Here is a 13,800-nt window from a genome sequence, read left to right on the forward strand (position 1 = left end):
ATCAATCCATGCAACCATTTTCCTTGTTTCTGATATTTCTATCATTCATATACAAAAATAACAGTTCATTCCTTGATCTATAACAAGTTTCACTGATACTATTGTACTTATTAGATGCGACTTCTGTATACTTTCCTTGAGCCATTTCTTTTTCTCCTTAATCATCCAAGTACCTTCTTCAAATCCAACTGTTTTCCCCACAGCCCAGATCATCCTCTTCCCTTTTTGTCTGCAGTGCATTCACATCCTCTTGGAGCATCAACCTTTCTCATGCTGTGTTCCACTGTATAAGCTGAGTCTCCCCATTTCTCTCTTTACTTGCACACTGGTTCTCTCATTATCTATATGCACTACCCACTTCTTCATTCATAAGCATCACTTTGATCTCTCCTTTCTTACTCTCTTGCTCTTTCACATCACTTCTTACTTGACCAGATTCATTCTGTGCACTCATTTCTCTACTTTCCAGCAGCAGCAGTCTCTCCAAATGATTCACACCAAAACCATTCAGATGCAGTCCATCACTCTTATGCAGTTCAATTCTTCCTTCAAACTCATTCCACATTAACAAACTACACTCCTTTCTCTTCACACATTTCTGCTAACACACCATTCATAATTCTTGCTGTCTTCTTCATCTCATCACTGGCATACATGGACAATATGCTGATTACCTTTCCTATTATTCTATTTCAACAACCTCCTGATATCCAATGTTACATTGGTAGTAGGGACAAATAACTTGACCAGGAACAAGGAAATTGTTCCTGGTCAAGTTATTTGTCCCTACTACCACTGCCAACTTTTTTCCTCACTTACTATTCATATCGAATGCTTCAATCACTCTATTTGTATTACCTCCAGGAAAACAAACCTTGTTCATCTTCTCGTTTACACAATAATAATCAAATCACCATAGAATGCCACTTGCAGGTCTTTTTTCACCTTTTTTTTTATACTGACATCATTTGTTTTTGTCTTCTTCACTCTTCCATACATATATTTAATTCTCTTCATTTCACTCTGCATCTGCCTCATCTTCACCAACTCAGCTTTCAAATCTTGCATCCTTTTTTTACTATCATTGACTCTCGCTAGTTTATCATCAGTCATATATACACTTCGTCACTATAACCCCACTTTCTGCCTCATGGTCCATCAGAATACCATATTTCCTACATACCCACACTTCTTGTTTTCTCTTATTCAGCCTCTCTACATAAATATCTGTGACATTTTCCCACCTACCTTCATACCTACTACATGCATCATACCATTTTTGAGAAATCCACAGAGTTTGCTTTATTTGTCTTCTGTGTAGATCTATACAATGATTTGCCTTTCACTGCCATGTTTTATCAATGTGCTAACAAAAACAATGAATTTATGTTAATATCGGCTAACAAATTTATCCAAACACCGCATTCCACACTGAAATATCTCACAGTAATACACAATCTACAATTTAGATAATATCGGCACACATTTATGTGTAAAATTTACTTATCTTGCTGCAGCCCACACTGTGACAGATGCTTAACTCATGCTGCCTAGCACAGAATTACAATTCACAACAAAACACAGAGAATGTAGTGAGCAACAATAGTGTAAACAAACTGCTCATGTAAACTGTGCATCAGTTGATACTATTTTACTTATTGGATGTGACTTCTCCATACTTTCCTCAAGCCATTTCTTTTTCTCCTTAATCATCCTAGTACCTTCTTCAAATCCAACTGTTTTCCCCACAGCCCAGATCAACCCCTTCCCTTTTTGTCTGCAATGCATTCACATCCTCTTGGAGCATCAACCTTTCTCATGCTGTGTTCCACTGTCTGAGTCATAATTGATATTTATATGATGAGAGTTTATTTTTCACTTGGTTAGACTATAATAAGTTTAGTTTAATCCTTTATCCAAGTGTGAGCAAACAAAGTTTGTGCCTGAAAGTATCTTCAGGACTGGGGTAAGGTAGTACAACACCACGCAACTCGTTGCAAAGGTGGAGAAAGATCCCATCTCAGTATCTCCCGTAATGCAAACATTGTTTGCTCACACGTGGATAAAGGATTAAACTAAACTTATTATGATATTTATGTGATGCTTTTAGAAAATGATGCATCGATGAATCAACTGTGCACCAGTTTGATCATCCATTGTGCATCCATTATTCATGGATGCATCATTTTCTAAAAGCATCATATAAGTGAATACAGCATCATATAAATATCAATTATGAATTGGTCTTAATTGAAAAGCATCATATGATCAGATCATTATAAAGTGAAGCATCGCAAGATGGGGCATTACTGTACGTCCTTTCGTCACAGAAGTCTTCATATGGCTAGTCACCACCACCACCCAGGTGATCGCCCTCAGTATTTGGAGGACAATACATCAGTCACAATCACATCCTGCACATGATCTAAGACTCTCAAGAACAATTGCATGTATATTGAACAGATGGAAAGCACTACATGACAATATTTCAGAGAACAGAGATAGATAGAGAGAGAGAGAGAGAGAGAGAATGAAAAAAGAAGAAATAAGTGCAGATAGTGCAGATTTAGAATTGTACAAAGTTAGAAACTCTTCAAGTGAATAATAGTAACTTGAGCAGAGGAGTAGATTAAGCTATAGATGTAATGTGATAAAAGGAAAGACTAAAGTAAATGTCACTCTTGAATTCACGATGTTTTTTTTTATTTTATTTAATGATGTATGCAAATTTGTCAAGATTATATTTTCTATATAAAAAGCTGCATCACTAACAAGAGTAGTCAATAAATATTAGAGAATTACTGTAGGTAGTTTTCGCTATTGAGACCATATTGTAGTATAAAGAGTTTATTAAAAATAAACGATTAAAAAAGCCAACAAGTTTCATGCATTGTAAGACCTTACATCATCATCAGGGGTAATGGTACATAAAAGTACCATTACCCCTGATGCCATGCACAACACAACAAAAGCTTATTGACAATTAATTACACATATTAGATGTTTTTTTATAACTTCGCAACTGTTAAACAAATTGATAAACCAGAATACAAATGATATATTCATTACTGTATGCATGTTGGAACATTGATAGCTGTTATCACATTCTGTGGTTCACGCGTGCTATATCCTAGGCCCATGGCAGTTAAATTTTTGATGAAAGCAGACCACACTTGATGTAAAATTAAGCCTTGAATTTTATTGCATTGTGTAGGGATCCTAAGCATTTGTGAGGCTTCTTTAAATTTTCTTGTGAAACAGTTATTATCAATATATAACATTTTTGTTTGTTGCCAAAGTACCAGTAGTAGTTGTGTAAAATGCCAGACCTGATTTGTGCTCCCTTCTTTTTTTGACGTCTTTTACATGTTCAGACATGCAGATCTCTCCCGGCCTGCCTGTATGGCCTACATAGCAAATGCCACAAGAGCAATGAATCTCATAGACGCTTGGTTTTTTCATGGGGTGATATGGCAGTTTTGGTGGAATCTTGATATCACAGGCCTGCAAAATTCGAGTCATGAAAAGTTGTCTGGAAACTATTAACTGTTTCTGATTTATTTTTGACCTCTGATTTCAAATATCTCTTCCATTTTTCTTTATCATGTAATGATTTTTCAAAAAATGGATCTCAATATTACAGTAAAATAGCTTTAAAATGCATTATATTAAGTAAAATAACAGTATTTAAAATTTACCATAAACATTTTTGGATTTCGTTGTGGTGTCTTTTTCTTTTTTCTTCAAAGCTTCTTTTTGAACTTTTTCTGTGAAATTCTTTTCCCAGGTCGTCTCTGTGCAATATCCAGCAATAGTCCACCATCATGTTGACATTCCACCTGCCCTGATACCTTCTTTCCATCTCCTTGATGTCTTGGTGAAATCGCTCTCCTTGCTCTTCGCTGACAATACCCAGATTCTCAGGAAAGTAGTCTAAACGAGAGTTGAGAAAGTGCACTTTTAAGCTCATGGAGCATCCCAAATCCTTGAATTTCTGTAGCATGTCTTCCACAATCATTTTATATTTGGGGTCCTTGTGATTTCCTAAAAATTTGGTCACCACCTCTATCAAAGCTTTCCACGCTTCTTTTTCAACAGTTGCCATTTTTTCTTCAAACAGTTTATCCTTCATAAGTTTCCTGATGTCTGAACCTTAAAAATACCTTCTTTCAATTTTACTGTAGATAATCCTGGAAATTTTGCACAGATGTATTTAAAACACTCTCCTTCTTTCAACAAAGCCCTGACAAATCGCTTTATCAATCCCAGCTTTATCTGAAGCAGGGGTAAAAGGATTTTTTCCCGAGCAACCAGAGTTTTGTGTAACACATTTTTACTTCCAGGTTCTAATGTGACTCTTTCTGGCCATTCCTTCTTGATCCAATGTTGCTCTCGATCTTGTCTGTTCCTCTTTATTCTCCCAAAATCATAGCTATGACTTTAAGATTACCACAGACTGTCCATCCATGATCATTGTACTTAAGTTTGCTGAGAATGAAGGCTAAATTTTCGTATCGTTCTTTCAAATGCACGGAATGCTTATCATCTACTGCTCTAAAACTCTCTGTGATGTCACATTCACATGAATGAAAGACCTTTATAAACTGCTCATTAAATATCTCAACTATATCCTCTTCAGCAGTTGTTCTTATACCATTTTCTCCAATCAGTGTCATCCTTCCATAATCTTTTTTTTTTTTATAGCTATATATTGAAAGAACATCCTAATATATATTTTTTTTTGGCTTCATTAGCTAACTGCTGCTCATACTACACTTCTGCTACCCTTACCAACAAATTCACTCTCCTTGCCCGTTCTTTGTAATCCTCGTGGAATTGATTATTACCACTCCTCTTATGCTGTCTCCATAATGCCTTTTTTCCTCTGTATCGCATGCTTCATCCATATCACACCTATCTTATTTAACCTTCTCACACATGGAATACATTTAGACATTGCTTCTACTAGATAGTTCTTGAATATCACTCAAGCTGCATTCATCTCCTTGCCAGCCAACTCCTCATTCCATGTTACACCAGCAACCTGTCTCCTGAGCTTCTCATAATCACCAACTATGTATTTGCATATATATCCTTTCCTCACAGGTAATCACTTCATGGTCACTCTCTCCAACTGGAAGGTGATTTAACACCTCGTTTATAATAATATCCTCTGATGAGATAATCAAATCCAAGACCTTCATTCCTTGTGTGCCCTCTGTTACGTAATGCCTGAGTCAGTTGTACGTCAAAATCTCAAGAAACTAATTTTCTTTACTTCCAGTTGCTATTTCATCATCTCAGTCTATGTTACTATAATTAAATCACATATTAGATACCATAATTAGATCGCCGTTTTCTTGTTTGCTTGGTTAATTTGATTATATATCTCATGGTCACTACTATTCACATTACCAGGTCTATAACAACATCCACCGAAGTATTTCATTGTATTCAACTCTATCTCACACCATACTGCCTCAGAACCACTGCCATTATTTCACTCTTGCATCTCTTCCTTGTATGGACATAATAACTCTTTTTTTCTATTATCAATAGTACTCCACCTCCCTTTCTACCTTTCTGTTTTCACAAAATACATCATACCATTCCATCTCTATTCCTGTCAGGATGTCATTCTCATCTGTCTCTCTTATTCCAACAGTTTTTGGGTGAACAAACTCATCCAATGCAACCACTTCATTTCACTTGTTTCTTATACTTCTAGCATTTGTATACAAACATAACAGCTCATTCCTGGATCTAGAGCAAGTTTCACTGATACCACTTATTAGATATGACTTCTCCATACTTAAATCGAGTGATTTCTTTTCTCCTTATTCATCACAGAACCTTCTTCAAATCCAACTAATTTTCCTTGATCCCAATTCATCCCTTTCCCTTTTTGTCCATACACACACACACACACACATTGATATCCTCTTCGATCATCAACCTTTTGCACACTATTTTCTGCTGTCCACCCTGAGCTACCCTGTTTTCCCTGTTTGTCTTGCACGCTTGTTCTCATGCAAGACTCATGCTACCCACCTCTTCATTCATAACCACCACTTCAATCTCTTCTTCTTTACTGTCCTGCTCTTTCACATCATTTCTTATTTTATCTGACTCATTCTGTGCACTCATTTCTCTACCTTCCAGCAACAGTCTCTCCAAATGCCTCACACCAAAATCATTCAAATGCATCATCACTCTTATTCAGTTCAATTCGTCCTTCAAACTCATTCCACACATTAACAAACTGCACTTCTTTCTCCTCATGCTGCATTTCCGCTAACATATCATTCACAGTCTTTGCTCTCAGCCTTATTTCATCATTGTCATGCCTGTGCAACACACTGACTACCTTTCCTATCACATTGTTATCTTTTATTCTTCTCAATAACCTCCTGATATCCAATCTTACATGTTCCTTGTTTCTAGTCAAGTCATTTGTTCCTATTACCACTATCAACTCTTTTGCTCACTTCCCATATGCAATGCCACAATCATTCTATTCATTTTACCTCCAGGACAACATTCTTGTGCATCTTCTCATTTACCACTCCTCTAATAATTAAATCACCATAAAATGGCACTCGTGGGTAGATGTGTGTTCATCCTTCTTGTAGCATTCTCACTACTAGCAGTTTCAGTTACCTCTTTCAAACTGATATCTTCATTTTCATATTTTTAACTCTTCCATACATATCTCAAATTTTCTTAATTTCACTCTGCATTCATCTCATCTCTTACCTCATCTTAACCAACTTGCTTTTAAATCTTGCATCATATATTTACTCTCATTCACTCTCTCAATTTTATTGCCAGCCATACATGCTTGTTTGCTGTCAATGCTGCTCCTACCTTACCTTTAACTGCACCCTGTTTTTCAACTTCATCTAGATTCATATCACTTTTATCTTTCTTACCATCAATTATTAAGTTCATCCGGTCATTCATTTGCTTTTCCAAAACTTTTTTACCATTTTTTGCTGCTCTTTTACACTGTCCCTTTTTTCTATCATATGAGCACTCATCCTTCTTGTAGCATTCTCGCTACTAACACTTTCAGTTGCCAATCCATTAACACTCATCAAGTCCTCATTTAGAACACACTTTACACACACATAATTTATCTACATTATCAAACAAATCCATATATAGCACACCTCACCTTTCATGAAACGACTGAAATCAAAATTAAATTCTTGCAAAGAAAAAGCTGTCATGATCTTTCCTTCTCTGATCACAATGCTAAAGTTTAATGATTTTTGTAAACAGTCTTAAACTATAAGAAGCTTACTAGAAACACTGCAAGCACTCAACTTTTAGAGTGACTCTTACTTGTAATCACACACTTATTTACAATTAATTATTCTAAAAAAACTTATCTGAAATGGGAGCCTTCTTTACACAAACATTCCAATGAAACATCTCCTGCCAGCCTACTCTTGTTCACTTACAGTGGTAGTCATCCAAAAGTGTGTGACTACCAAGATGAATGCTGTTTTCCTTTTCCTTTGAAACACCACCTACCAGTGGCATTTCAGAAATTTGTATGAATGTTCTAGATATTGTAAAGAAGGTAGATTATATTGAAATTAAATACACCAAAATTCATCTTCCTGTAGTTATTCTTTATTTTATTTTTTTTTATTATTATTATGCGACACCAAGGAGTCCAAAGACTCATCAAGGGAAGGCACCTACTCTACCTCCCCCCAGTCTCCACCATTCAGTCCACCAACTACAGCGAACCTCATCTACTGCTCACCACCACCACTATTAGTATTTTCATAGACAGTCACAAAGATCCATGCCCTACACCCATTTTTATATGAATTTTGCTTTACCATTTAATTTACACACTGTGCACATACATATTAATAATACTGAACATGGGCTAGAGGGCAATATTCAGTTGTTTGCTGATGATGTCAAGTTAGGGCAGGTGATAAAGAACATACTCGATATAAAATCCCTGTAGACTGTCTAGCACTGATTAATTGTATTGACAAATGTTAATGAGCATTTATGAATGTAGGGATTTGCATTATTGATGAGGGATGTAGTCAGACTATCATATTAACGAGAATTTGCTACAAATTAAAATTTATTGCTTCCTTTCTGAAGTGATCACATTAGATAACTGCACTGTTAAGGAGAACACTATTTCTTAAGAAAATGTTATTCTCATCCTTTCCAAGGCTTTGATAAGACCACATCTCAACTACTTTACTTTGATATGGTGACTTTGGTTATTGGAAGATGGGAAGACAGCTGAAGAAGTCCATAGTTGTATGGTTTAAAACGAAAACTCGCCTTCAAGGTTTGAGAAATAGATGGATGAGAGAAGACATGACAGAAATGTACAGTTAGTGAGGAGTGCTTTTAGTATAGATATAAGTGAGATATTGCAATTTATGGCTGGTGCAGGCAGAATTTGGGGCCATCCCTGGAAACTGACCAATGTTCTGTGCCTAGGAAGCAAGTGAAGTCCAGATTATTTTTCTTATAGGTACTTTAGTTTTCTCCTCAGAAACTAAAGCCCATCCTTGAACAAATTTGTTAATAGTATTAGATGTACCATAAGTTAGGTTTAAAGTAGGGATTGGATTAATTCTTGGAGCTTCACACAACTTCTATTATAGATTAACTTTAGTAACCTGATTGAAGGCTGATAATAATCAGCTTCTATTCATTGCAGATTTAAAATATCAAGAGCTAGCCTTATTTTCTCCCTTCCTTTTCAAGATCAAAATGTTATCTTTGTGGTTTCTTCATAAATCTGATGTATTTCAGTAATGCTTTTTCAGTTGTGAAACATCATCATCATCAAATTCCTGCTATGTACCCTCAAGGGGTGTACAGTATATGATAGTACTACATGAAAAAAATTACATCATTATTAATTTCCAATCTACAATTTTCCTCCAAATCAGTCTGTTACTTGTCAAGACTCCAACATTATCAGATCTTATATTTCTATCGTCTAAGGCACTTTGTACCGTATCAATCCACCTATATCTTGGTCTTCCTCTGGGTCATTTTGCTGCCAACCTGGCAGAGAACACTTGTTTTGCTAATCTTTCCTCGCCCATTCTGTTTAAGTGACCATACCACCTGAGATTAGCTCTGCTAATGCATTCCTGGATGCTGACAATGTCAAGTTCTTTCCTAATATCCTCGTTTTTAATATGATATTGCCATTGATGCCATCTGTTCATGCCTATAATCTTTCTCAGGACTCTCATATCTGTGGTCTCTAGTCTTTGGTCAAGTGTTTTACTTCTGACCCAGCTCTCAGATCCATAAGTTAAAACTGGTTTGAACACTGTCTTGTATACTGCTAATTTAGTGTTCCAACTAATTTCTCTTTTATTCCATATGAATTTATTCAATTGACTTCCCACCATACCAGCTTTGCTGATTCTGTTGTCTATTTCTACATTTAATTTACCATCTTCAGTAAACATCGTGCCTAAATAGCTGAAATGTTTTACTTGTTCCACAGGTTCTCCGTTCACAACACAGTTGACATTTTCAGTGATTCTGCCTATTTTCATTGTCTTTGTCTTTTTATTGCTGACCTTCATACCATATCTATTACAACAGCTATTCAATTTAGTCAGAGAATCTTGCAGACTTGTAGCGGATTTATTTAGAAAGATAACATCATCCGCATAAAGCAAAGAGCTGACATTAACATCTCCAATTTTGATATCATGTTTAATACCACTTTCCTTCATAATGTGATCCATATAGATAATGAATAACAGAGGGGATAATGTACATCCTTGTCTCAAACCAGATTTAACATTAAACCATCTTCCTATACTTCCTTCAATTCTAACTGCTGACTTACAACTCAAATAAAGACTAAGTATTGCTTGATATAATGCCCCATTGACACCATATAACTGCAGCGTATTGAATAGCTTCTCTCTTGGCACCTTGTCATATGCCTTTTCCAAATCGACAAAACTTAAATACCATATACAATTATGAAACAGTTTCAGTTATTAAATACTGCTTTAACAGTATTTCACATTACCATAATAATAATATATTTATTAGCTAGCTAATATTTGACTGGATTTTTAATCAGTATCTTCAAAACTTATCATGATACACAAGTAGCAATGAGTACAAAAAATGATACATATTGCAAGGGACAGAAGACTTGACTCTCTAATGGTGTATAAATACAAGTTTTTATGAGTTAGATTTGATCTTAAAATGACTGTCTCCCAAATTTTTGACAAATTAATAGCCATTCTTATTGAGGTTAGGAGAGTGTTTTGTGATCATTGCTAACTCTAAAAATAGTCTCTCCAACTTGTAATACCATCTATATAACAAATTAGTTTTCTTCCATTTGATCTTATGTGAAGAGATGTCTAAAGCTTAGAAGAAAGCTTATGTACTATATAAAAATCATTGGAAATCAGAGAAGCTATTTTTAGTGTCTACAACAGCAATGAAACCCTTAACCTGAACAAGTATTGCTGCATTAATTTGCTCCAAACTTGGGAGACAGTCATTTTATGATAAATTCCAAACACAACATCTCTTTACTTAAGTATAAAGAGCTAATAAGCTTCATTTCGGCAATGAAAACATTACTTAAATTAAGGGGATATTAAATCCCGCATAGTTTTAAAACCGAATAAGAAACTCAAAGATCGGAATCAGAGAGATTCTTGCCGAATATAGTAAACTATAAAGTATTGGCTAACGCTAGTGTCGCCGATACTTTATAGTTTACTATATTCGGCAAGAATCTCTCTGATTCCGATCTTTGAGTTTCTTATTCGGTTTTAAAACTATGCGGGATTTAATATCCCCTTAATTTAAGCAACATCTCTTTATTTATATAATGTCAGAGAATATCAAGTAGGAACTTAGGTCTTTTGTACATTACAGTTTGAATTGGTTCCTACACTTGTTGTTTGTATAGTAAAAAGCAGTTTTGTTCTGAAAATGCTGGTTAAAAATCTAAAGAAATATTAACATGTTAATGCATATTTTATTTATTATTTGTTGTTTTGCTGTTGTGTAGTACCATTTAAATCATGTGAATAGCTTCCAAAACCTATTTAATTTCCAAAACCTTTTAATTAATTTACCCAAGTGTATGCACAATGACCTACCTAATAATTCCATTTGTTAAAAGACCTATGTAATAAATCAATCTGTTGAATGATTTTACATGATTCATATAGTGCAGTTCTTCCATGTATAAAATTTCTGCATTATGAATAGCCCGAATATTTTTCCGTCTGCGAAACTAATTTATAAAATGAATTGTTCATTAATTAATTTTATCTCTTTATTAAATCTTAATATTTTTAAACCAATTTAAAAAAAATTCTTTCTTAGTTTTGTCTTTTATGGAAATATATGCTTGCTACTTTTGTGGATTTATATTCAAGAACAAAAATATTTACTAACACATTTTATATTAATTTTTCAGGAATGGTTTGCATCTCGTATTCTGGCATTTGCCAATAGCTTGCCCTTTGAACTTCAGCATGAAACCAATCTTATACCACCATTTAGTTCCTCACCTACTGTAAGTATATGTTATTTTATTCATTGCAAAATATCTGAAGTCATTATTATTATTATATCATCACAATAATGCCATTTCAGAATCAATTTGTTTATTGATATATCAAAGCATATTTAAAATATTATTACATTAGGTGGTTAGTTATATTAGCATCATATTCGGGGTTATATATAATATTACATGCACATCATCCTTAACAAATCAACTATATATCAACATAATAAGAAGTAAGGATACTGTCAAACAGTTATTGTCTTGCTGCAGTGTTACTAGTGTCATGGAGTATGCTATAGTCCTCACTCTATAATGCACTTAATTAATCAGTCAGTCAAAGATGTCAACCATCTACCCATTCACTTATGGAGGTGACATTCTTCTTGAGGATATCAACAGTTTGTAATTAATTAGACAGTGTATACCTTCTCCATTCGAATAGCAATACAGTGGTACTGCAGGCAGCCAATATATTGTATATAGCATTGAACTTGATGGTAATGCATCGGTAGGTTTCCTCACCAGATGTTGAATAATCCTGCTGGTCACACACTCTGCCAGATTATGTTTGATTGTAGCAGTACAGGCTGGCTTCTGTTAATGTATTAATTTGTTCCACACGCGCATCATGCAAAATGGAAATGGAAATTATAATTGGTCTGTGACTTTCAGGAATGCCCAGTAAGAATTTTAAAAATACCTTTTAAATAATCTCTTAACTGCATACCATATAAAAGATAATGAAAACATACTGTAATTATAGAATTAAATGTTTATGGCATAAAATACACAGTGAAGAAACTGTTTCTTATCGAAATATTTAAACACAGTCGTTTGAACAGTGTTGGCTTTCCTTTTTTTCATCATGCAGTTTATGATAGCTGATAACAAGCTTCTCTAGGCCTTGGTGAAATAACATGCCTCTTTTGATGTTACGATCAACATCCATTTGTGTTGATTAATTTTAACGGTATAGATGGAACACAGACTGGTAAGAAAATAACTATTTGTTAACTTATTTCTGATATTTCGTTGGTATTCTATCCAGCATCTTCAGAGCACAAAAACAGTTTGTCACAGTACGTGAGACAACAACAATCTGGTATAACAATGGGACTAGTTTGAACAATTGTAACATACAACACAAAGACTAAGTCCTAATTAGGCACCATTTATGTTGAGGGAAAAAAAAATAATAATAAAATAAAATAACAGAGAGAGAAAGCAGGTATTAATTTGGTCTTAAGATAACTGTTTCACAAATCTTTGGCAAATTTATACAGCCATACTTGTTGAGGTTTGGAGTATGTTTCAAAGCTTCTGTGCAGCACTTTTTTTTTTTTTTCAATTGATCCTGTGTGCATGGTCTGTTAGGAAACACTTGGAAAAGCTAGCTATCAATACAGCCACTCTCAAACCAAGGCTTTGGCTATGCTGTGTTGATGATGTGCTTGCTATTTGGTTGTTCATCTACGAGATTGGTGTAAAAGTGATAGTCTTTGGCTGTATGATGATGATGATGATATAAAAGAGCTGAGGCCTTTTCTCTCTCTCTCTCTCATGCTATCTATGTGTCTTTCTTTCTCCTAATACTATCAGGTTCTCTTGCACCCCCATTACTAACTACTCTAGGCCCGTGATGAGCAACTCTTTACTTTTTCACCTCAATAAAGGTATTGGTACCCGTCTTGGTTGAATTTATATATCTTTTTCCCTTATAAATAGGATAATTCAGATAAAACATCTTGACATCAACATGTCAGATCATAATCCAGTTCTTCATTTCCACTGCATGGAACAAGTAGAGATCAGTTCTGGATCATGGAGACTTCCAGCAAATTTTCCGTTGATATTTTCAATTAAATTCCAGACCCTTTGTTCAACTTGAAATTGGGATATGTGGTTAAAATTCAAACAAAGAGTAAAACAGAATATGATGGAATGGGGAAACAAACAGACTTTCCTCAAAAAAAAAGTTGAAGGACCTGTATAAAGAATGAAGCTGGTTTGTAACAAAGCAATTTGTTTGAATGTAGCAACATCATTAGAAACGTTAACATAGAGATAGAACTGGAAAGACATAAACAAGTAGAAGAAAAATTTTAAAATAAGAATACAGCAGCACACAGATAGCCCTTCAGCTGCATTCTTCAATAGACAGTTCACTAAACTCCATAAAGAAAGGACTATGACTCAATGTGATGGGCATGGTGAAGACATGCCCACTA

The 13,800-nt window shown here is 34.8% G+C and overlaps 1 protein-coding gene across 1 annotated transcript in view; it reads left to right on the top strand.

Annotated features, from left to right (window-relative positions):
• Sec8 (exocyst complex component secretory 8) overlaps positions 1-13,800 on the top strand; it is a 519,950-nt gene that overhangs the window by 383,110 nt on the left and 123,040 nt on the right. Inside the window, exon 21 of the mRNA XM_090392988.1 lies at positions 11,480-11,578. Coding sequence (XP_090249114.1) covers positions 11,480-11,578 — 99 coding nt within the window. The remainder of the gene's footprint in view (positions 1-11,479; positions 11,579-13,800) is intronic.

This window comes from Typopeltis vanoorti, chromosome 5 (genome assembly GCF_054136105.1).
Source record: "Typopeltis vanoorti isolate ZY-2024b chromosome 5, IOZ_Tvanoo_1.0, whole genome shotgun sequence".
NCBI lineage: Eukaryota > Metazoa > Arthropoda > Arachnida > Uropygi > Thelyphonidae > Typopeltis > Typopeltis vanoorti.